The sequence below is a fragment of the Phoenix dactylifera genome, chromosome 14, assembly GCF_009389715.1.
Source record: "Phoenix dactylifera cultivar Barhee BC4 chromosome 14, palm_55x_up_171113_PBpolish2nd_filt_p, whole genome shotgun sequence".
Lineage (NCBI taxonomy): Eukaryota > Viridiplantae > Streptophyta > Magnoliopsida > Arecales > Arecaceae > Phoenix > Phoenix dactylifera.
This window is the reverse complement of record NC_052405.1, coordinates 8,934,253-8,959,408: the sequence shown is the minus strand read 5'-3', so window position 1 is coordinate 8,959,408 and position 25,156 is coordinate 8,934,253. Positions and strand designations below refer to the sequence as shown.

General features: G+C 38.5%; 2 protein-coding genes across 10 annotated transcripts; one reads left to right on the top strand and one right to left on the bottom strand.

The window, feature by feature from the left end:
- Window positions 1-2,155: 2,155 nt before the first annotated feature.
- LOC103704806 (phosphoribosylamine--glycine ligase) lies at window positions 2,156-8,170 on the bottom strand. Of its 6 annotated transcripts, none has more exons than XM_039133554.1 (5): window positions 8,048-8,170; window positions 6,980-7,287; window positions 5,115-5,485; window positions 3,539-4,069; window positions 2,156-3,102 (listed from the first exon to the last, which is right to left on the bottom strand). In XM_039133554.1, exons 2-5 carry the CDS (start codon window positions 7,257-7,259, stop codon window positions 2,689-2,691), a joined length of 1,596 nt encoding a protein of 531 aa, XP_038989482.1. In that variant the 5' UTR covers window positions 7,260-7,287; window positions 8,048-8,170; the 3' UTR covers window positions 2,156-2,688. The 6 variants fall into 6 exon arrangements, with proteins under 6 accessions (XP_038989482.1, XP_038989479.1, XP_038989484.1 ...); XM_039133551.1 differs by having other exon boundaries at window positions 5,115-5,488; window positions 8,048-8,169; XM_039133556.1 differs by having other exon boundaries at window positions 5,115-5,488; window positions 6,980-7,265; window positions 8,048-8,169.
- A 4,246-nt stretch (window positions 8,171-12,416) lies between these two features.
- LOC103704807 (MACPF domain-containing protein At4g24290-like) lies at window positions 12,417-24,132 on the top strand. Of its 4 annotated transcripts, none has more exons than XM_026803739.2 (8): window positions 12,420-12,704; window positions 12,816-13,276; window positions 16,452-16,690; window positions 17,652-17,853; window positions 19,315-19,383; window positions 19,469-19,655; window positions 21,156-21,322; window positions 23,138-24,132. In XM_026803739.2, exons 2-8 carry the CDS (start codon window positions 13,016-13,018, stop codon window positions 23,813-23,815), a joined length of 1,803 nt encoding a protein of 600 aa, XP_026659540.2. In that variant the 5' UTR covers window positions 12,420-12,704; window positions 12,816-13,015; the 3' UTR covers window positions 23,816-24,132. The 4 variants fall into 4 exon arrangements, with proteins under 4 accessions (XP_008786480.1, XP_026659540.2, XP_038989478.1 ...); XM_039133550.1 differs by having other exon boundaries at window positions 12,420-12,718; XM_039133549.1 differs by having other exon boundaries at window positions 12,420-12,734.
- The last annotated feature ends 1,024 nt before the right edge of the window (window positions 24,133-25,156 follow it).

The following is a 25,156-nucleotide window of genomic DNA, read 5'->3' as shown; positions in this document are numbered from 1 at the left end:
CTGCAAGTTCTACTATTTAAATCTTGGATGAGAGGTAAAGATCAATATCCTTGCACCTTCTAGAGTGGAATGACAATGGTGCTACTATTCTGGCCTATTAAAGTGCAAATGCTCTAGAGCTGTAGCAATAAGGAGTCCTTACAATCTCAATAGATGGAAGATATTTATTAGCTATGCGGTGCTTGCCCACATCACGTTCACCTGCAGGTTGGTGTTAAACTTATTTCTTGCGAGGGTTCAAGGAGGAAGGTGGTCAACTAGGAGACCAAAGTACATGGAAATTTCATTATATGAAAGGGTTGTCATTAGTCAATCTAACCTTCAAAACATACATGCAATCTTTTCCCTGAGTAATGATAGAGCATGTAGTTATGGTAAACCAAAAAACCAAAAAAATAGCAGCTCCAAACAATATATCATAAACATATACGATGCTATACTATTGTGGTGTGAAGTGCACCAATCTTCGTATTAGATCTGTATGAATCGTCCACTTTAGTAAAAAAAAAAAAAAACACCAATCTCCACATATAAATGATAATGGAGCTGTTTTTGTTTCCAGGGTTTGCCACCAAGCTTCTTTTTTTTCTCTCTTTCTTTTTCTTTTCTTTTTTGATGTGAAGAGAGGCAATGCTACTAAAAAATGTATTAATAGAAACATAATGTACAATAACCAGTGTGAACAAAAGAAGAGCACACTCTTCAACTCTGCAATTACAAAGATATCAACCCTATTTTCTCCCAAAGTTTGGCGAAACTCGGTAACTGCTTCTGGTGACTGAATATAGACCGATCACTGAAGGACATAGAGGACCTGAAGACTCAAGTTATCAATGGAAACATGGGAAAGTTAAAGAGGAAAATTATAGAGTCTATACTACAGTAGTGTTATGGAGTACAAACCTTCTTGCAAGATCCATGGTTGTTTAAGAAGGTTTATTTTCTGAGCAAAACTGAATATAGCTCGGATGGATTAAGTTGTACAGAGTTTCAATCTCCAAGTCACCATCCTTAATGAATAGCTTAGTGTGATAAATCAATAAATTAATTTCCAAACTAAATAGTTTGACTTCTTATCCATCTATTCATCTAATCTCTTATAAAGACAAAAGGAATGAAACAAATTCGCTATAAATTTCCCAAGCTTCAAATTCTGTGCAAAACCTTGCATCAAGTGCAGATATTTAGAAAAACAGATTCAAGAATCAGTTAGAAACTATATAATTTCAATCCAATAATGCCCCGAAATTCCATCAGTGACAAGAGTTCCCACACAAATCCAACGCATAAGGACAATATAATCCAAGAAACTTCACCAGAAACTTCACCACAGCCTCGCATATTAGTAGCAAAACTCCATAAAAAGAAGTCAAAGACGTGAAAAAATTTAAAAAAAAATCATGGAATACCTTGAGACGAGAAAAACGAAGAGTGAATGATATGAGGTTGAGAGCAGTTCGTGATCAGATTTCTTACCAAAAGAAAAACTTCTAATAAACTGTTAAAAATTTAAGCTATCTTATTTGTTACCACGTGGGTTAGGTCAAGGTGGAAACTTTGCTTGCTTGTTTTAGAGGAACTGAATCTGGCATGGAGATGCAGCAGTACATGCGACCTCTCAGTTTCATAGGAAATAAAAGAAACCTATCAGCTTCTTGTAGTATGCAGTAATCCTACAAAATGTTTTCCAAAGGTAATATTGAACATCAGAAACACCAAACCCATCAAGGCATCATAGCAGAATTCTTTTAAGCATAACTCCCGCCTCTCAAAAGTATATACCATATGTGATATGAACAAGTAGATGCCATGGAGCTAAGAATCAGAAATGAAACAAGAAAATGTTACATGTTTTCTTTGTGATCAAGATGTCCATAAATAGAGAAAAGAAAACTTTGTTGACTCAACAGAAAGGAGGCACATCCAATTTCACCACAATTTACCAGGTTAAAACACATCACATGTAACAATCTCTTTGAGGAAATAGCAGAAGAATAAAATTATGGTAGAAAATTTGAAATATAATACACATCTGTTCAAAGCTATAAGATACTGCCTCTCTAATTCTCATGGGCAAGATTCAAATTTTAAGCAGTCAAAAATGTGCCAATTTAAAATAAACCACTTGTGAACCCGCTTGCAGAGATTAAGAGGATTGAAATCGAAGCACAAGTATTAATAATTGATATTGATAATTGATGGCAAGGCATGCATTTTTATACCATGGCATAAGTTTGCGGGCTATATGCTGAAATTTGAGAAGCATACACAAACATGATACAATTAACTATCACCCGATCTGACTCAATCGTACCAATATGTATAACCTCATCTATCGTAACACTCACTAGCTTTTCCATTTATTGTTTCTTATCTCTGCCTCATGACTGGGCCTTCTTCACCCTCCCTCAGATCAGCTGGTAAGAAAAATCATCAAGCTGCAGGTCTATTGGATTAATGCATCTCTTTAGATCTAAGTTAAGCATGAACAGCACCAAGGCAAAAGGCTACATCAACAAAGTAACTTTCTTTGCTATCAGCTTCCAACAAGCATTTCACAGCTTATCTTTGCATGCCTCACTCTCTCTTTCTCTGCTTCCTCATGTAGTATGGTTCTGGTAAAAGTTTTTATGATTTGTCTTGTCAAAAAAAGCCAGTGAGTCCCAATGCTTACAAAAATTCTGCTTATTAGCGACTTGCTAATGGCATGCGTTTAAGTGCTCTCCAGCCAATATCATGCCTACAGAATCCTTCAGGCCAGTCAATTGCTTCAACTGCATCATAAGCCCTTGCTCTCGCTTCTTCTAAATCTTTTCCCTTCGCAGTTACCCCAAGCACACGACCCCCTGAGGCAATGAAATTGCCATTTGAATCCTGAGCTGTTCCAGCATGAAATATCTTAACCATAGGAGAAATCAGCTCCGCTTCTTCTAGGTTTTTTATCACAGTGCCCTTCTCATAGGCACCTGGATAACCTCGACTAGCCATCACCACCACCATAGCCGGTCCAGATGACCAACTCAGTGATACCCTGCCCAACTCTCCTCTAGTAGCTGCAAGCAGAACCTGTGCCAGATCGGACTCCAACCGCATCATCAGAACCTGTTAATTATAGTCAGAAGGGGAGTTCATGCATCAGTATTTCTGATCACAGATAAAATAAAACTATACACAAACATGATACTCACATAATGAATCAAATTAAATCAAATTCGTAGAATTATAAGCAACATTAATCATGTAAAGTTTAATAGTGCGATGTTGTTCATGCGACTACACAATAATCCAAGCTTAGAATTTCTCTATGAACAATAAAATCACAAAAATTGCACCAATATATGATATGACTAGTTCAATCGAAGCCAACTAATGGCACAGAATATTTCATCTTAAGAGGCAACCAGAATCAGGCCCTTTAGGATATTTATACCAAATTTTCTTCCACATTATCATATTTTTCATTATGACCAAATATGCAGATTATATGAACTTAGTAAGTAGTGTTGAATGCTTGCCAAGTAATTGAACAGTTACTGACCTGGCATTCAGGATCTCCAAAGCGGACATTGTACTCAATGAGCTTAGGTAACCCAGATTTTTTCTCAATCATAAGACCAGCATACAACACACCAACAAATTTACACCCTTCAGTTGCCATCCCCTTCACTGTTGGGAGGATTATTGATTCCATGACTGCAGACTGAAGTTCTTTTGTTAGTACTGGTGCAGGAGAATATGCACCCATTCCACCTGTATTTAGGCCGGTATCCCCATCGCCCACTCTTTTATGGTCCTGTGCAGATTCAAGCGGTAAGGCAGTTTCACCATCCACCAGAGCAAAGAAAGAAGCTTCTTCACCCTCAAGGAATTCTTCAATAATGACTCGGGAACCAGCAGATCCAAAAGCACCATTAACCAGCATTGAGTCTATAGCTTCATATGCCTCCTCCAAAGTCATGGCAACAATGACTCCCTTCCCAGCAGCCAATCCATCAGCTTTGACAACAATAGGCGCTCCTTGCTCCTTAACATATTGCTTTGCATCAGAAGGGTTTGTAAAGGTTCGATACTGCACAAACAAACATGCACCATAGCACAAAATTAGTAAAATGAAGCTACAAAGAAGCACAGAAAGTAAATGTTTGATCCACAAACTTATGTGACAGGGTGTCACTCAGTTCTTTCAATTTTTCTATATGGCTCACCGGTAGTAATTAAACAACCAAGCATAAAGAAAACTCAAATACAAACCGAAACAAACAGTAGTAATTTCCTTCTTTGAATATGTAAAAAGAAGTAAATGACTAGTGGCTGCCAACTAGTCAAGTTAGTAAAGTCTCTCATATGGATACAAGAGACCAAGGTTCGATCCCACCTTCACTTTTATATTTGCCTAGCCTTCCACTCATCCCAGTTCTCAGAGAGAGAGAGAGAGAGAGAGAGAGAGAGAGAGCATCAAAATCGTAAGTTTTTGAATATGAAGTGAGACAAAAACTAAACTAGAACTTATATTGAAACTAAAACTTATAAGAGTCATTCAGCCATCTAATTATTTGAAAGGATCTTTCATTTTAAGAACAGTAAATATCAAACAGAAGATTACAACAATAAGAGTAAATTAAGAAGAGGGAGAGTGCACAAGGGTGGGGGTGGATGGAATTGATGCTGGAATTCTTATTAAGAAGAATTTCTCATCGAAGGTTGATTTATATGTTCAGGCCTGACTTCACTTGACCAGGGAATCAAACATGTCCCATTTGAATGACTTGGAGTGATCAAAATCAAGGATTTTAAGGCCTAGCAGGATGGTGGGGCATCCTTCCATCCCGAGTGTTGGGATAGGGCACTGCCTCAGGTGTCAGGACGGGATAGGGCACGATTGGGAGTGGGATGGGATGAGACGCCCGCTGTCCCAAGCGCATGACGTGGTGCGTCGTGTTCCATAGAAAATTCAGGATGGCCCTAACCCATGGGATTTCAATCGCTGACCAAAATTCAGTTCGCATGCTTTCTACCCCAAAAGCAGTGACATTCCCACATCATATGGAATTAACAAGTGTACAAAGATTAGAAATCAGTTCAGAATACTTGAAATTGAAAACATGAGAACATACATTTGCTGTAGGGATGCCATATTTGTCGCACAACTTCTTCATGAAGTCCTTCGATCCCTCCAATGCTGCAGCCTCTGCTGATGGGCCAAACGTTGGGATCCCAGCCTTAACAAGGTCATTCGCAAGACCAGCAACTAAAGGAGCTTCTGGACCAATTACCACCAGGCCAACTCCCCACATGTGGCAAAAGGATATCACAGCTGCACTGTCAGAGATATTTAGGTCTGATATGCAGGTGGCATCCCCCGATTGATCAATCCCTGCATTACCAGGGGCACAAAAAACTGCATCACAGGACGGAGACTGCTTCAAGGCATAGCAAAGTGCATGCTCCCTTCCTCCACCGCCAATGACCAGCACTGCTACCCCTTCTTCTACAATAAGAAATATGCAATCAGAAATAACTTTCTTCCAATGAAGACAAGAAAGGGTGATCCTTGTACTGATAATAATTCATTAGATCACAATAAAGAAATTAAAGAGGATGATTGTTATACCAATAATAATTTATTGGACCAGACTAAAGCTGCAGTAAAGATATTTCATAATCATAAGACTAGAAAGACTACATAAACATCATATTTCAAACATTCATATGGCCCCTTAATACAAACCGCATTTTGAAGATATGAGGTTTAACTCAACATTTAGTATGTAACTTCAGTTTACCACTCACATCAACAGTGTTATTTACGATGGATCTTAACAATCCCAAGAATACTATAAATTCAAAGAAAGAAGAAGAAATGAAGGAAAACCATGATCTGCATCTTTGCATTCCATAATTTCGAAAACAAAAGTAGGCAAGCATAACAACAGTGACATTCAAGGTCAATAAAATGGCTCAGATTTAGTCACAGTGGCAGTAGCAGAAAACCACAACAAATAGCGTTTGATTAATCTGAACATTCATTTTAAAACCTGCTATCCTCCAAGAACACTAATCTAATCTCATTTTTACCTTTATAACCCCCCAAAAAAATCGCCAAATTAAACTCTCCAACTCCAACAAGAACATATTTTCAAATCTTACCCTTCCTAATCCAACAGAATTAAGCACTTTAGGCACTGATTTAAGTTCTGGTTGGCATGGCTTGGCATGCACATAAAATATATAACATGCCAGTGGCTTACCAGCATCCAACATTAGCAGCTATAAGTCAAACTTTGGCATGCTGCCCTTCCATTGCATGCCAAGCACTAGAATGGCATGGTACACACAGCACACCTTGCCTTTCCATTTCCACGACAACACAAGAAAAAGGAATCTTCTTCTCCAGTACTCCCTCGTCACTGCTTAGGAAAACATTTCCCAATAATCAAAACACCTACTCCAATAATCTAGCAAGAAAAACCAAGGCACTTCACATTCTCTACAGATTATAGGGCAGCAAAGAAGAATCTTCAGACAATGTCCCTCACAAGCTCCATTTGATATGCTGATTGCTAAGACTTTAGTAAAAGGAAGATACCAAACCACCAAAGCATCAAATTTCCCCCATCAATGTCCTACCCAAGGCAGAGATAAACCCACAATTCTTCAAGCATATAGTCTCTAGAATCCCTTATGACATCGATTAGATCATATTGTTTGATTATTTACTTGTACTTATATCTATAGGAATTCAAAACTAGTTTATTTTAAATTAAATCTGAAATGCATGCTTCAGATGTTTCCTAAAAGTTGTGTTTTTGAAACACTAAAATTTGGAAAAAAATCATTGCAGCATTAGCTAAAATATTCCTGACAGTAACATATACACATAACTCGCACATATGTACAAACTTCTATTACCGATGATCACATAAGGATTTTTCTTTTTATATAGTAGAAATACTTATGAATTAAGGTCCCAATTTCTCACCAGCGTCCTTGGCGCTGCCATTGCCGCTGCCAGAGAAGGCATTTCCCTGCAAATCCCCATTGGAGCTATTCGACGCCCTGGTGATGAAGCTCCAACGAGTCGACACAGGGAATTCTCCAATATGTGACAATGAAAGAGCACTCCATCTCCATTTCTGGTAACCCACGAAGGAAACTGATGAACTCAAGCCACTGCAAAGATGATTCTTGGGGAATACTTTTGCTGGTCCGAAATCTGGAAATCTCAGTGAGCTCGCGATATTGTGAGCAGCACAAGCCATTGATTCCTAACAGAAAAAAAAAATTATACTAGAAAAAAAAAAGTTAGTAAGCACAAAAAACAACCATCTCCAATAAATTTAAGTATTGAAATAAGCAAGGAAGACTAAATATTCAGAGTTTTTTAACTTCTTTCATAACAACAAGACTCGTAACAAATCAAACCAAAAACCTATGTCGATAACTACTAAAATATCTCAACATAGACACCTTTTTATTTCCCCAAGCTGGTCTTTTTTTACCTCCCCAGGAGAAAAGAAAACTAATGAAGAACAAAGAGAGAAGAGAACGAAGAAGAACAGAAACGGAAGAGAAGGGAGAGAAGAAGAAAGTGACCTAACTGCTTTCTAGCTTCTACTAAGATATTTCTCTCCTTTGACGTCGTCTCCCAGGGAATCAAGATATGGACAAAGAAAGGCAAAAAATAGGTGGGTTTGGATTCCAAAGCTGGACCCGGTAATTCTCCTGAGTGGGGTTTAAATCCGACAATAGCTCAGCGGTGAAAGATCTTCGGATTCGGATTCGGTGAATTCTACTAAGATATTTCATCACCTCCATCTACCTTCATTCTGGGACGATCACTCCATACCAAACGACCCCAAATGGAAAACAATAGAAAAGGAGAAAGATTATTATTACCTTCATATTTAAATTGAAAGAAAACAACAAAATTTCAATTTAAATAAGAATTGCTCCATCAGAAAAAAAAAACTAACATACGAGTTGGATTATCAATATTTTTATTTTAAATCATATGAATCGATACGAAAAATTAAAATTGGGATCTTACCTTGAGATTATCGCAAAATTTTACCGCCTGAGAACGCCTAAAACCGCCGGCTTTTTCCAATGGGGTTTTTGGAGGTGGGGGCCGGGGGGGGAGAGGCGAGGACTGAGAAGCGATGGCACCGATTCAAGTCTTTAAATCGAGGGCTTTTGATACCGTCACGCCCTCGGTTGCTTATCGTCCACTTCGCGTCCGGAGAGCGCCCAGAGGTCGATCATACCGATGCTGGCCAATCCGACGGCAGAGATTTAATCTAGAAGGAGGAAAATAAAGTGAGGTAAGGTGAGAGCCAAACCAGGGGGAGGGAAACCGGCGAATCCTTTCGGTGTGCGCGCCGGGTTCGGTGGGCTCGTGTGAAGTCCGTGGGCTGGGGAGTACCAAATTGGTCCCTTTTGATGACCTCTATGTAGTGTGGTGCAAGAAATTTATCTAGCAAGACTGAAAAGAAGGCAAATCTCACGGAAAAAAAAAGCTATCAAGGCGTCCAAATTGATGCCACATTTCAAGGGAGTAACAGCGTTTTCCAATTATGTACGAAACAGGCTTAAGAGTGCCTTGGTTGGCTTCCATTGGTACAAATTGTGGGACCTGCAATTTTGTAGAAACTGGGTCCCATAAGCTTCTAATTTAATGGGAATAACCCTGGCAAAATCCAGAGGCCGGAATGGAAAAAAAAGGTGAACAGATTTAGAGAAGGGCTAACGTGGCTCAGCTGATGCGTTAAAATGCTTGCTTATACGTGTCATCAACTTCTTCATCAATACGGCAAAGAAAGTATTTGGTTCGCAACCGAAATTAAAATCAGAATCGAAATAGATTGGAACAAGTAACGGAATATGGTCATATTTTTCGACATATTTGATTTGTAACCAAAATTAAAATTAGAATCAAAATAGAATGTGAATACTAGAAGGAAAGTTAAGTTTTAAAAAATTGGGACATTCCATTTCCACCTAGAATCGAAATATGAACATGGCTCTTTTTAACTAAATAGTTGGAATGAAAGCCACTCATTCGTATTTCCATTTCAGAGTCTAACTTCTCCTGACCAGACATGGAAAAACCACATCAATTCTAATGCGTCTCTACTGTGAGAGGAGACAATTACGCTCTTGACCTCGATGAGCCATGCACAAGCTGCAAAGCAAAATTCAGATTGAGAATTTGAGTTGTAGACAATCTGAAGTATAAGCATGCAAAGACGAGGGACATCAAAGCAAGTTAAAAAAACATCAAACCTTTGATACAAACCTAAATTAGCGGATCGGTTGACAAATGCAGCGACCTTTGATTTAAGACCTACTTGGCTGCCATTTGAATCAGCTGAGGTTGATAGCTTCAGCTAGAAATCCAGCCAGATCCAACTTCCTTCTTCACACCCAATTCCTTCATTAGCCTCCCCTCATCTTGGCCTTGTTTTCTCCCCTGCCTACCGAAGCATCCAGATCAGAGAGAGGAGCATATGAGGGGAGGCTGTCTTGCCCAGCCATTCCACCAAGCTTAACATCTCCATTTACTTTACAAGCATTTAGCATCGTTTGCCAAACCAAAGAACGAGGATCAAACGGCATGCTTTCAATCAAATACTATGTCAACCATGCAAGTCCGGGCGACGCCATGGGCAGCCTTTCTGGGCAGCAGGGATGGATGCATCTCTTACAAGCATTTCATCGAATAGGTGGATGCAGGCCAAATTCCCTTCAACTTCTCTTTTCCACCCACCGCCCTCGGTTCCCGGTACGAAATAATTCGTGGGAAGGGATACGAAGTCGGGTGGGAGACCTGCTTTCAATCGAAACACTTGATGCAGTCTATATATTTGAGCTCGGTCTCAAATAAAGAGTGGCGTTGGAAGGCACCTGCCGGCTGAAGGGACCATGTATACATACTTCTCTAGAAAGCCTTGGCCTTCACTCAAGGAGTGCAAGTAGATCAAGCAGACCTGGGTCGGACCCAAATAAAAACCAAATCAGACCTTCCCAATAGGAAAGCTAAGACCCAGTGAGTTAGGCATGAGTCCAATGTATCATCCCACTTTCGATCGTAACATTAACCTAACCATCGAGTCCTTGCTCGAATCGTATTATCTCTCACCCTTTGAGCAAGAGGTTAGAGGTTCAATTCTGCATGCTCGCCCTTGATTCGGCCCTCAACTAACATATGAATTCCTGACATTTGGCTCAAAGGACCTAGGTTCCAACCTACATGGGCTGAGATGGAACGAAGTTTCAAGTGGATTAGAGGCCTTTTTTTTGCAATATAAAAAGAATACATGCATGCATATATATATATATATATATATATATATATATATATATATATATATATATATATATATATATATATATACATGTTTTACTCATACATACACATTTCTCTATTATATATTCTTTATGCACACATACGTTGTGTGTGTCTATGGGCATGTGCATAGGCGTGCATGTATAATATATATATATATATAATTCTTAATGACATGTGATTTATGTGAAATACTGTACATCTGAAGGGGCTAATCCCTATCTTATCCCACTCTGCCTCTCGCCCTGATAGTTTATATAAACTTGATCAAAATTTTATTGGAAAAAAGGTGGAAAGTCACAATGCTCATCAATTATCATGAATATTATATACTTAGTCGTACTAGAAGAGAGTGGAATGGAACTAATAACTTGATAATAACAACCTCATTCATTTTATAATATTAATAAAAAAAAGTTAAATATCACCTGCCGATCACTGCTCGATTGATCAGTTTGGTATGGAAAGTTATTGGTTGGTTGAATGCTAGATTTTTTTGGGAATAAAATGGTAGATGTGGTTTGACTGACAATGGCTGTTATACAATTCGCCTATTCATTGTGAAAGACATTAGTTGGTTGAATGGCTGACGAGGCCCAACTAAACTCAACAACTCACAAATTTGTCACATCATTCCTGATTGCCATATTAGGCCATTGAACATAGAAGATATGTGACTTTAAAAATTATAATGGGAGGAAACTCATTATAGGAAGAGTAAGGATTAATTATGCCAAAAATTTTGAGTTTTTATTTTTATTCTGAACTTCAGCTTAGTACACTTAGATCATTGAATTGTTAAAATTTTACAATCGATATCCTAACTGCAATGTTCGTTTGATGGTTGTGATGGAGATGGCCACATGCTATCACGTGATTTGCTGATACAGTAAAATTGACTTATGTAGTTTTTTCCTTCAATGATGAGCGGCGGGTTCCTTCTAATATACTACATCACAATTAATATCTATTTTGATCCAAATAGAAATGCTTCGATTCTAAAGACAGGTTCCTTCTCGTCATCCGATTCTCATGCAACCTCTTCCCCTCCAATTTCACTATATTTCTATCTCAAATGGTCCTTCCTCTAGATCGGACTAGTGGAGCTTTTCTTCCTCCTCCTCTTCTTATGAAGATAGATAGCGCCGGCTAGCTAGCAACGATAAGAGAGAGAGAAAGAGAGGATTTGTTGTTTCACATTGAAACAAGAAAGAAAGATGGATGTTTTGCATGTTGCATTACAGTTCGATAAAAGTATATGCTGATGACGAATGAGGTCAAGAAGGCTATTGAGTGCAATGTTGTCCCCATGAAGATCGGTGTCATGAAGAAGGCCATCATGCTCCTTCTCAATAGCATGACCTTCCTTGGCTTTCCATCACCATCATCTGCTACGTGCCCCCCTTGGAGGACCACACCAGCTAAAAGCTTGCTACGTGCTCTCCTTGGAGGACCACAACATCTAGAAGATTCTATTATTGTACCTGGAGATCACGGGCAAGACCAATGCCCGAGCCACTGCCTCCTCAAGATGATGGACCTTTGCAGGGGGGAGAGAGATGGAAAGGATGAATTGAGAAAAAAATAACAAAAATTATATACGCCAAGCTTGTTGTCTTTTTTTTTTTTGGTTTATTTGTTTTTTTTTTTGGCTAAGATGGATGGATAATTCCTGACGAGTACAGATACCCCCAATAAAATTAAAAAACAAAATATTTCGGAATAACAGAAACAACTTTTCATCTCAAACCCATAAGATACTATCGAAGTTACTGGCTACATAAGCAGCTACTTAGTTTGCAGCTCTATTAGTTTCATTGAACATATGCTTGGCCCCTCCAGCCTTCACTATTGTCCAAATATTTTGGAGCAAATGATGGATGCAACCATTGTCAAGCCAGCTGTAACATTTCATTTTCATCTATCAACACCAGATGTATGCAGGTATTAAATAAAAAAGGTCTAAAGTTTAGAATATAAATATAGAAGAGACAAAAATGATATAAAATATAAAAAAATTAAGGAAACTAAGGTGGAAAAAATCATTAAGAAATCATTCATTCTCGCAACCATACCATTGACGAGTGTCTCATCACTGAAAGCGACAAGAGCCGACAATATTCTTCCGCTACTCCGCTTTAAAATTTTTGACCCTAGTATCATCCCGAGCCGTGGAGGGCAAGAAAGAAAGGAAACAGAGGGAGAAGATTTCCTTGAAGCGGAGGCGGGAAATTTAGGGTTTTCGTCAGCGTAGTGGACGATCTTGGGAAGATCTAGGGTTCTAAGAGCTTGATCTCGAAGCCACTCGAGCTGGGATTTAGCAGTCGTTCTTTGATGCATCGGAGCTGACTCTTAGAAGGTTTGAGATCTTTGGTTGGTTGAAGATTTGGTAAATCTTTTATTCTTCTTTTTGGCTTTCCCGATCTGGAAAGCTAGAGATTAATGCTTGGTTTCCATGGGAAAATTTCAGAAAATCGAGGGTTCTTGTTCTTGCGGGTGATCTCAATAGTATCGGCGAAAAAGATTGAATTTTGGTCGATTAGAATAGCATCATATGCTATTTGAGTAGGGGCTCGAAGTTTTGTTTTGTTTTTTTTTTTTTGAAGAAGGGCACATGATTTTTGTGAATGGTATAAATTAAGTTATTGGTTTGCTCTGTGATGTTCAAGAATGGCGCTTAGGGCCCCGCCCTTAAAAGCTGCCGAGATTGCAATTAGTTCGATTGGGTTAGGATACGACATAGTTGCAGATATCCGGCTTAAGTACTGCAAGAGGGAAATTCCGGATCCATGTTTGATCGAGCTAGATCGAGATCAGGTTCAGGATGTTGTTCTTCCGGGTGGTTTATGTATTCCAAATGTGCCGAAATTGATAAAGTGTGATAAAGGAGAAAGGATGCGGTTCAGGTCTGATGTTTTGGCTTTTCAACAGGTACAATCTTTTCTGCCTTGGTTCTTTAGCTTGCATTTGTTTGCTTTATATGTATATGCTTGACAAGGCTGTAAGTATCACTGGTAAAGAAACAGATATTTGATCTTGTAGTCTATATAGTGTATGCCATACTACAAATTATAAAGCACTGATCACTGTTGATGAGATTTGGAATGATGAAGGTTAGTTTTGCTTATGTTGCTTGATACTTGTAGACCTTGTTATTTGGTAAATACCTTAGAATTATACATGTAGCAACTTGACTATATGAAAGTTTACTGCACTAATGTTTACTATTGGAGAGGTAGGACGCTAGTTCCATTCCTCTTTTTGTTGGGCACTGGTACAGGATCACACTATCATTTAGACATATCCTCTCCCATGGGATGCAAAACCCTCTCTGTACGAGGATCACAAAAGTGTTGTACTTTCACTATGTTGAAGAAATTATAGGTCCTCCACCATGTTATTGTTGTAAGCCCTGTAATGTGTTCAGTGCATATCACAATTTGTGATTTACATGCCCCGCTATGCATATTATTTTACAAGCAACAATATTATTGAAGTACAACATGTGTTATCGTATTTGGCCATGCCTAATGTTTACGTTATGCTTACTGAGCTCAAGCTCTCCATTTGTGTTGAATGGGTGTTAATTATCTTAGATATCTGCATTTTGCCTGCCTATAAAACTTGTATCTTACGAATCAAGAAGGAAAAAAAAAGATAAAATAGTCTCTGTGTGTGTGTGTGTTGGGGGGGGGGGGGGTGTTGAGCACAATGCAAATCAAGCTAATCATATGATTTTGGTTATATTGGATAAACATGTGGGTCATACAACCATGATACTTGGTTTAATCGACAACTTCATATTGGCATTTTGTACCTGTTATATTAGTGATGTGGCAGGCCTATAAGAAGATTTTAATAAGGCAGTATTTTAGCCATAGTAGGATTTTGAGCTGGCCTTGCATTATTAGAATTTCCTGAGTTATCCAAAAGTCAATGGTGGTATCCAAGTATAAGTGGGAGTTACAAGGTTAGCGGATTTTGAACTAGGAACTTGAACAGACTGATCCATGAGCCTGATTTGTATTGTTTCAGGCTAGGTCATCAGGTTACAGTTTGGAAAAGCTTGACCTGGACCTGGTCGGTTAGTTTCTAATGTCAACTACAATTTAGTACATGAAAAATGTAGGAATTATTTCAGATAGCTAGCTATACTCTAGTTAGACCTAGGCTACTTGTCTCACTGTGGCTGTATTTCAATAATTTCCAAGGAAAAGAATCATAGAACTTCAAATAAGATATGCTTAAAAAATGTTTGTAATGCTATCTTGTTGTTTAAAAAAAAAATTATCTGACAAACTTACAGTGTTCTGGTTATAATCTAATCAGTAGAAGCAGTTCTAGCTGAGTTTTCTTGTCTATTTCATTCTTGAACCATGCTCCCAGTCCCTCTCGTGCTGTTGTTCCCTTCGCCACTAAATATATTATGAATATGAAATTTATCGGCCTGCATTGGAATCTTATTTTTGCTACCAGTCACACTTCCATACTTCTAAGAACCGGCCTGTATTTTTGATTGGACAATAAGTTATTTGCTGCAACCTATTATGTCAGTTACTATATTGCTTCTTCTTGTTACCCGTCTCTTCCGATTATTTTATTTACTTCTTTGTTTGATGACCCACCGAAGGTTTCTTTCACTGTAACTCCCAAAAAAGCTTACTCATGCTTTGGAAAAAGCAAGCTGCCGGTGCACTTGTTTTCTGTGGACAAAACTATTTTATTATGTGAATAGTCAATTCTGTTTTGGGGGGGGTTCAAGATTTGCATGGCCCAAACTATTTGGTCTTGAGTTTGGAGCTGCCACTGTACTTATGTGTTTATCAGTTTATATTGAATTGGATCTTGCCAGAATGGATGCATTAGGAAATTAATTTGGAAAATTCGGATTTGGGGAAACATAGGGTATGATTTAAGTTTATGCAGTAAATAGTTTAAGAAAAAAAGAAATTAGATGGGAGAATAGATGATGATGTGAGTTTAGGTGGAGATGCCACTGAGTGTAATGACAAGATCTCCTATTCTGAGTAGGAAAAAAAAAGATGAGGTTTTAATTTCAGTGCATCAAGTAGAAAGTATGCATGAAATTTTTCGTAAAACCTCTAAAAGTTGGTAAAAGGAACAGAAGGTCACTAGGAGGTGGGTGTGTGCGCACGTGAGAGAGAGAGAGAGAGAGAGAGAGAGAGAGAGAGAGAGAGAGAGAGTTCACAGGACCAAACTCTTAATAGAGAAATAGTATCTTCAAACAACCAAATAGTGGACCTGATGTATCTCTAGAAAGTAGACACCATAAAAGATCAAAATATAAACAAAGTTCTGTAAGACCCTCCCATCTCCTTTTTTATAGAGTTCTGGCCATACTAGATGTGACCCTCCCGTTTCCTTCTTTTTTTTAGCTGAATGGAGAATGATGTCAACAATTATTGCTTATACAGACATGTATAAGGTAGTATCGATTAAATGGTGGGCTCAATTGCAAGAATTGTGATGGAGATGGCTGGAATTTTTTTACTATTTTGACCTGCAATTAACCTGAAGCTATTCACTTGGAGTCTATTGCAACATTTTAAAAGCTTTTGTGGGAGCACTTATTCTTTTATTGTTTTTGGTTATTTCCTCTTTCACCAATGGGATCTCTTGGATTGTATTCTAAAGAATAAGTATTCTATCTTAAAAAATAAGCCATTCCATCTTAACCCACCCCCCCTTAAAAAAAAGAAAAGAATAAGAAGCCATGCCATCACTATGCACACCTTGTCTGGCTTGGTTTTTGTTAGTCCTGGCATTTGAAGTAACTGATATTGAGAGGTCTTTTTTTCAACATCTTCAGTGGGAGATAGCATAACTGTCGAAGGTATTTTCACAGAAGCACATCTGACGATTTTATTTCCTGAATTTTTTATCTCATGTGTTCAAAGTGTTTAAATGCCAATTATTCTGGGTGATTGAGGGAGTCGCAGATGAACCATTTTACTGAACTCTGGCTCTTCCGACATTCCTTAATATAGGAAGATGAATTCCTATATGAAAAGGAAATTGTAGATCTTTTCTGTTTAAATGCTTACTAATAGTTTCCTATTCTTGATATTTATGAAATCTTTTGCAGATGTCTGAGCAATTCAACCAGGAGCTATCTTTATCCGGAAAAATTCCCTCAGGCCTTTTCAACCATATGTTTGATTTTTCAGGTTGTTGGCAGAAAAATGCAGCAGACACCAAATCTCTTGCATTTGATGGGTGGTTCATTACCCTTTACTCGGTTGCATTATCAAAATCTCAAATTGTACTTCGTGATCATGTTAAGCAAGCTGTTCCATCAACATGGGATCCCATTGCTTTGGCAAGGTCAGATATTCACTTGATTTAGATTAAAAGATGATTCCATATGAGAATGCTTAAGAACCTGCATTACCTGGAGAGTGGGGACTCCAAATTTTGGGTTCTTTGACATGTCAAACATTTGGACACTTGGGACAAATTATGACACTTCTTGACACATCATACCATCATATCTTGATGCTATCATCATTAGGTGTCTACTTTTGGCACTTCTATATGAAAATTATCCAGTCTAACATGACAACCGTTTTATCAAATTTATGAACTTATGGAGCATGGATCTAGCACAATATTCATTATATGAGTAGAATAGTACATATTTACTTACACACATATAATAAGATCCAAATGCGGACGGTGGACCTGTGTCCAATTTCAAGAAGATTCCCGTGTCATGTGCCCAAGTGTCACTGCTAAGACCATAATATCTAATGGGATGACATGTTCATTTATTTATCTTAGTTTCTTTTTTTGTAGCTAAGAAGTTATTGCAATGTTTACTCTAGCATTCATATCCATGTCTACGGACATAGTGACCTTTAGATTTTTGGTGCCTATCCTTGTTTCTGGTGAAAGTTGGGCATCCTTTATTGAAAGACTTTTGGGCTGTCAGAAATCTAGCTGGCAAATTTATATCGAGTTTTGTTTTGGCTGGCATATGTATGACTTCAAGTAGAATTTTGTTGATTGGTATAGTTTGATATTATCAAAGTTCACGCTGTACTTTTTTAAAAAAAAATTATTTTCTAAGATTCAATGTAGCATCATCCTCAGCCTAATGTATCAGTACTAGAATTTCTTGTTTTTGTGAAGGCTTTATCTGTGATGCTCAATTCCTTAAACTTTCATAACTTATTGAAAAATATCCATAGCTAGCAGCTCGATGCATTTCACACTCCTTTATGTTTAATCTCTCATTGGCAATTTACAAGTTTCGGTGTGCTTCATTTATTGCTTGTAATTCCAGGTTTATTTCAAACTTTGGCACTCATATTGTTGTTGGTGTGAAGATGGGAGGAAAGGATGTAGTTTATGTGAGACAACAGCACTCGTCAAGCCTCCAACCTGTTGAAGTCCAGAAAAGGTTGAAGGAGTTGGCAGATAGGAGATTTCTTGATGTAAACGGACAATATGATTTGAATTCTAAAGAGGCATATGGACAGGATAAGGTGTTTCTTATTGATTATAAAAAGAAAAATCCCTCTTCTGTTGTGTTGTTTTTTCTGTCTTTCAAGTTAATGTTAGCTAACACAGTGTAAAAAGGTTCTCGTTACCAATATACATTATGAGGTTTTCTAGGAGCGAATGCTTTACACACACACACATTTTTGTTATAGGTATGACTTCTAATTGAATCTAAACTGAGATACTTAGGCATCAGGATATAATAACATTTGTATGAATATCTGTGAATGCAAGGTTATATTCCTCCCTCCAAACCAACTCATAATCAATTTACAAATTGGTTTAAATGGGAAAATGACTCGTGCCCTCGTGTCTTGCATTGCCTAAGGTAACATACATATAAGAATTCACGTCTTGCACTGCAAAATAACTTCACGTGTACATATATGAGCATTTGATTATTTTTGCTAGTGGAATATACTTGCAAGATGGTCCTCTGGGAGCACTGTGGCACTCATGCATATGTGCATACTGATGTATACACACCTTTGTGTATATACATATATACATGAGAGAGAGATCTTATATTCTTTGTTCTAAGGTTATAGTTACATCAGTTTTCTTCTGATTTAGCTGGCTGCTCCCATGCCCGACATGGGTGAGCTGCTGTTGTACGGAAAAAAAAAAAAAACTTTAATCAATTTGCAAAAGAAAATGTTGGCTCCACTTTTTTCATTCATTTTTAAATAGATGAAATATGAAAATTCCACAGAGTAAAGATAGAAGATTTTGCTGCTCAAGACTTTTCATTAAATCTATATTATTCTGCAAAATAAAATGGTTGTACACTTGCAATTATTTCTTGCAGGCTATATTTGCATTGCTGAATTAACACAAACAAAAAAAGGTTGGAATGGGGGGGGGGGGACAACATAACAGAACGAACAATTTTTGTGACAATTCTGCAGATCTTAATGGTCATCCCTTTTTGTTCATGTCTCTAGATACTGATAGTGCATGGGTTTTACCGTTACTGGAACTTTTCATGATTATTTAGAGTTTATCTTGTTGTTGTCCTTTGCAGCTGCATGTTGTGAAAGAAAAGATGAAATTCATTATCTATTCTCCTTTTTTGTGTAATTTGCTCCCTGCAAAATCAGAAGTGCATGAAGAATTCCTGCCACCACTTGTCTTAAATTGCAGATACTCTAATGCTTGCAGCAGAATTTAGCATATCTTTATGCTAAAATGCTATCTCAACTTTGTAATGTCTGATGAATAAATTCCCCAGCATGTATAGGAGAAACAAACGCATTTTGACAGAATAGCTTGTGCATCTTCATTTTCCATTGCAGTTGATTTTACCAGGCAGTTTGCAACTAAAGTAGACAGTGCAATAATGTAACTCTTAGTTGCATTATTAACAATCCAGCATCAGACTAGAGTAGTTCCTATTTGGACCTCCTTTCCTTCCACTGAACCAATTTAATATTTTTGTAGCACAGGTTGATATCAAAGAGCAACGGCTAAGGTTTGCTAATATCAGTTCATCAAGTTCTTACTCTCCAAAGGAGGTATTTCCTTTTGGCTTTTGTCAAAAAGCTTTAACCTTAGCTAGTCACACCTAATAGTTATTGTGTTTTACTTATTCAATTTCAGGATATCGTGAAAATTTTTAAGCGGAGAGGGGGAAAAGATAATAAAGGTTTATCTCATAATGAGTGGTTAAACACAGTTCAATCTGAACCTGATGTTATATCAATGTCTTTTTTGCCAATCACTTCTCTCTTAAATGGAGTTCCTGGTAGTGGATTCTTAAATCATGCCATCAATCTATACCTACGATGTAAGTATCAACTGATGTAATCTGCACTTCAATTGTCTTATAAGACCAGCCTATGGATGGATGTAAGAATATGCTTTTGCTTCAGCTTGACATGACTGACACTCATTTGGTTCAATCATTAACATTACTAGAAATTTACTAGCTTAAAGATGAAACTACTTCCACATTGGCCTAGTGCTCAAGGTACTACAAGTGATCGCTGATTAGTGTATCATTTGCACATTGCAATTAAGAGTACACAGCATCTCCTGGTATTTGTACATAGATATGAGGGGTCGACTTTGATGTTCCCAGGGCATAACAATGTTATGCTATGTTTTAGGGCTATCAATTATGGTGGGGCATCCAAATAGATGATCCACATAGTATTTTAGGATCTACAATGCAATGCCTAAAAAAGATTTTGATCAGAGTTGCCGTCTTGGTACTAGACCCCATACCGGTGCCACACTAGCACTGTGTTGGTATGGTACAATATGAGATCTTTTCAGTATATGGAGTGTCGGTGCGCCTCCCATACCGGATACCGGTATCGAACGGGTATGATACGGTACGGAGTGTACCATCTGGTTTGGCTTGGTACGGCAAATCTGGTTCTGATAGTTTGAGACTCATTATTTATGCACGGTCGAACAAATGAGCAGTTTTTCATTAATGGTAGAAAATAAGTGTTTTAATTCATAAATGAACAGTATGCAAACCACCATTTTTTTTTTGTGCGTGCGCATATGTGCATGCACTTTGCAAGCCATGGACTTCTACAATGTTTTACTGAATGAGAAAAGGAATAAGGTTCTTCCTTTATTGATATCATTGCCTTTACAGTTGGACAAGCTGCATTTATGGGTTTCAATCCTTTACATCAATATGTACATATTTTGAACGTTAAATACCACATAGGAAAAAAAATTAAAGATCATCTCAGCTGTCACCCCATATCTAGCGGATGTTAGGGTCTTCTGCACTTTGAGAATGCTGAATGGATGAGTTTCTTTCCTACCTTTTGTTCGCAGTTGCATGCCGTCAGTTGTTATTCACCTTTTCAGTTATGTATCTACCAATCATCAATTAGTAAACTAGAAAAATATATCATCAGCATCTTATTACCATTTTTTAATACTATTCCTTTTCCTTTATATAATTAATCTATTGGTTGCTGTCCTCTAGTGGATTGCATGTCATTGTTCTGACAGCGCATCTATCCAAGCATTATAATTATAGATAAAGCCTGTAGTCATTAGGAAATATGCTATAATAGGCAATAGGCGTATTCTGTTTTCCTCCACTACTCTTCATAAACTGTCTGTAATCATTAGGAGGGTTTAAATGTTGACATGTGGTTGATTCTTTTTCTATGATCTGAGAGAGGCAAAAGAAGTTTCCTGACATCTAATTATGTATTCAATTCTGAGTTGTCTGAGGCTCTTTATCATCACATGTTACAGATAATGCCCATATATTGTGTTTTGCTTTTTATAATTATTGCCCTCCTTGTTTCAGATAAGCCACCGATAGAAGAACTTCATCAGTTTCTGGAGTTTCAATTGCCAAGACAATGGGCACCTTTTTACAGTGATCTTCCCCTTGGTCCTCAGCGAAAACAACAGAGTAGTTCTTCTCTACAGTTTACCTTCATGGGTCCAAAGCTCTATGTTAACACCAGTATGGCAAGTATTCAATTTTATCAAGTCTGTAGGTTCTTGGTAGTAATTATTAACCTCTATATTGCATTATCACTGACCTCATTCAGAGCTTCTACAAAACATTAAAGAATGTAAGGTTTATGTTAGGCTGATTCTCAACCTGGTTAAGTAGGCTTAAGTGAATGCAGTAAGGAGATGTTTTGATACAGAAACATGCTGTGCAGGAACGATGTTGCTGCTGCTAAATAGGCTCATTTATCTCTTTCATTAATGGTGCCCATTGTCGTTTAAGATTAGGGGTTTTCTGAATGTCCAGTAGTTGTGGGGATTGACGTGGTTGTACCATTGCCTAGAGCGATAATCACATCTCAGGCTTGGGATGGCTTGACCTGAACTGATCAATGCTTTTCTGGTGATCATGACACCACTGCTTTTTTTCCCCCCCTTCCCTTTTGTCTGCGCACTTTGTGTGGGGAGAGAGTGAGAGAGATTGCTTGGTATCTGCACTCTCTCGCGGTTGGCTGCTGGGAAACCAGACAGGATGCCTTAAACTTCTCATCATCGCAGCTTCAATCTCTCCATGAGAAGAAAGAGCGGAACATGAATTGGCTGCTGAAAGGGGAGGAAGAACGAGGACAGGAGGTTGGTGGGGTATCGACAGGAAAGGAGAGGAAATACCATCTGATCAGTGAGGTAAAGCAAAGAAGGGGGGAGAGGGAGGTGGATTGACTTGGTAAAGGGGAGAAGAGAGGGTGTTGGGTTGTCTGGGGAAAGGAGAGGCCATAGGGTTACAATTTTACGTATATTATATTGCATTATATCATTTGACCTTTAAAATATCTGTGCCAGGTTGGCCAAACTACTTAAGGCCAAGTAGGTTGGGTAGCCATCCCAAGGTCTGATGCTTGGTTATTATACCAAATGATTTCTTGTACAAGGGTAGCAATATGAATTGGAGCCTTCCAATCATCTAAGAAGAGGAGATAGAAGGCAAAGAATGGAGGGAACAGAGGTTGCTGATCCTGCAATCATAATTAAACACTCTTGAAATTAATTGCAATATCTTGTATACAGATTACAGTTGCAGTGGGAAAGTCCTACAACTCATATCACCAGAACCTCATCCAACATATTATTTTCTCTCTGCCTTGAATATACAGGATATCCCTCCTATATTTTTACGTTATCTTGGATATTTAGGGTTTTTGGAATGTTCCCTTCAGCTTCTCCCATCTTTAGTAACTTCCATGATGAGATATTTTCTACTTGAATAAAATGATTAAACAGCACGCTATCTTGGATAGCTTGCATGACATCTTAGCACCCCTAAATTCTCTTTTAAAAGCCTGTCTTATGAACAAAAATAGGTCAGAATCTAAATTTTGATCATAAAATTCAGTGTGTTTCTCAAAACAACCACTCGGTTCTCCTCAAGAGTCAGCAAGAATGTTTTTGCACACAGGCAGTCAATGTTCAATTGCAGGTCAAGTCTTATTTGAGACTAATACCTTAATATTGTTCATCAACAGTTTCCACGACTTGATTAATTCAATTTTGGTTCCAAGATTTTAGATCTGACATTATCGATTACATGACAAAGTAGGATCTGCGTAGCCAGCCTTTGATTTAAGTAGTAAGTCTTTTGTTTTATGTTTCCAAGCAAGTCTGTTAACATAATGCTGTCCATATGGAAGCCTGCGTGTAGTCTGTAACATATGTTGGATGCTTTCATCAGATAGTCCAGCTCCAAGATCCTCCCACATTTCAGTCTCAGCATATGATTGTGGGATTTTTTTCCTTTTTAATATCTCATTGCTTCTGAATTTATATTTGTTGCAGGTTGATGCAGGCAAGAAGCCAGTCACTGGTCTTCGGTTATACCTGGAAGGGAAGCGGAGCAACAGATTAGCGATCCATCTGCAACATCTTTCCTCCCTTCCTCAAATCCTCCAGCTCCAAGATAACTCTAGCAGTTTCTTCCCCCGTGAACCATATGACCGCAGGTACTACGAGCCAGTTCAGTGGAGACACTTTTCTCATGTCTACACTGGTCCAGTTGAGGCCGATGATGATTCTTCCATTGTCACCGGGGCTCGGTTACATGTCAGTCATCATGGGCTCAAGAAAGTCCTCTTCCTCCACCTCCATTTCTCGACAGTTTCAAATGCTGTGCTGGTTAAGAATCCTGAGTGGGAAGAATCTCCAAACTTGGTCCAGAAATCTGGCCTCATCTCAACACTGATCAGCACTCACTTCTCAATGGCTGCCCAGAAGCCACAGCCCCGTCCTGCAGATGTAAACATCAACTCAGCAGTGTATCCTGGCGGCCCTCCAGTTCCGGTGCAGACTCCAAAGCTGCTTAAATTTGTTGATACAACGGAGATGGTGCGCGGCCCACAGGACTCCCCGGGTTACTGGGCGGTCTCAGGTGCAAAGCTGCATTTGGAGAGGGGTAAGATATCGCTAGGGGTCAAGTATTCGCTTTTGACAACAGTGCTACCAGATGAAGAGTTATAGTTGGAAGAAAGAGAAGAAAGGAGCAAAACTGGTCCGGTAAAATCAATGCCCCTTTTAAATACACAGGTGGATGGAGAAATTCTACAAAGAAAAGCTGCTTCAAAGTGGTCATCGGGGAGCATTGGATGTTTCACTGGTGGGTGTTTGTAATGTAGTAAGTAATACAGCTTCTGTAATTGTTTTGAACTATGATTTGTTTGTCGTTTTAAATCCAATGCTCGATTTCAGATATTCAGACAAGGAAATTGCCCTTCCAAAACTGACATTCTAGCATTGTAGACACTCTTCATTGGTTTAAGATGTGAAAGTCTAGAACAGGGTCGTATTTTGTGATGGAAAGCTAGTTATGGAGATTACAGCATTAGCTAATGAGCCTATGCGGGGATAGCATCTACCCTGGCATTGGCTGAGCAGTGAGATTGGGAAGAGGATATGAGTCACAATGTAGTCAGCTGCTTGGCAGAAAAAAACTGGATCGATTGTCGTCTAGTCTTCGACAGTATCGATTGGGAGTTTCAAAGAAAAAAAAGAAAGGAAAAAAAGAAAAAAAAAAAAGAAAAGAGGATGAAACCGTGCATTGTGTTTCAAAGATGCATAAAAGACCTAGAAGATCTTCTAGCTGTGCCTGTCATCAAAACAACAGTTAAAGATTCCAAGCCGTTTTTGCATTATAAGATTAGGAACCAATGATCATAACCATTCGTGCAACTTAAAAGCTTCTAAGATCATTTTAAATTTTTTGATCGTTCGTATCTAAAAACAAAAGGAGTCGTCTATTATAAATCAACCTGTCAAATGTAAATGTAATGTGCATTTGTTAAACTGTTCAAATTTCTATTAGTAAATATGTTAATTAGGCCTAACCATCCCTTTGCAAATCAATCTGGGCCTGGACTTGGGATTGTTTCCGAGGAGGAGTGGTCGGGGTCATACTTTCACAGGGTCTGGTTCTCCTTGTCTCACTAGGAGAAGAAAACAAAGTAGACCAACTTATACAGTTCCACAATTAACGGATCAGACGGAGGAACGCAGCATCTGTACTTTCACTTAGGAACCAAAACCAGCTGGCACGGCGAGTAGTAATTGTTGGGGGAAAAATGGATTGCCTAAAACACGTGGATACACCGCTGGCATGGGATGACGAGCGCAACGGCAGCAACCCTCAAGGCGCCCGACCTCAGAGCTCGTTGCCATACGGCCTTAGTCTCAGTTAAGCTGAGCCCGATCGATCTCAAGCTCAAAGGAGACCCAGTCAAAGGACGAAGTAGACCTCTCCACTCCATCGAAAATTAAGCCCCTCTCCTCCTCATACGGGGTCCAATCCCGCGATCTCCGCCCCAG

Bases quoted from the DNA above. Each gene is read 5' to 3' on its own strand.
- LOC103704807 (XM_026803739.2), top strand. From the start codon at position 13,016: ATGGCGCTTAGGGCCCCGCCCTTAAAAGCTGCCGAGATTGCAATTAGT. The intron at 13,277-16,451 runs GTACAATCTTTT...AATCTTTTGCAG, and splicing joins ATGTTTTGGCTTTTCAACAG to ATGTCTGAGCAATTCAACCA. The intron at 17,854-19,314 runs GTGTTTCTTATT...TTTGTAGCACAG, and splicing joins AGGCATATGGACAGGATAAG to GTTGATATCAAAGAGCAACG.
- LOC103704806 (XM_039133551.1), bottom strand. From the start codon at position 7,259: ATGGCTTGTGCTGCTCACAATATCGCGAGCTCACTGAGATTTCCAGAT. The intron at 5,489-6,979 runs GTGAGAAATTGG...TTCTTATTGTAG, and splicing joins TGGCAGCGCCAAGGACGCTG to AAGAAGGGGTAGCAGTGCTG. The intron at 3,103-3,538 runs GTCAGTAACTGT...TATAATTAACAG, and splicing joins TTGGAGATCCTGAATGCCAG to GTTCTGATGATGCGGTTGGA.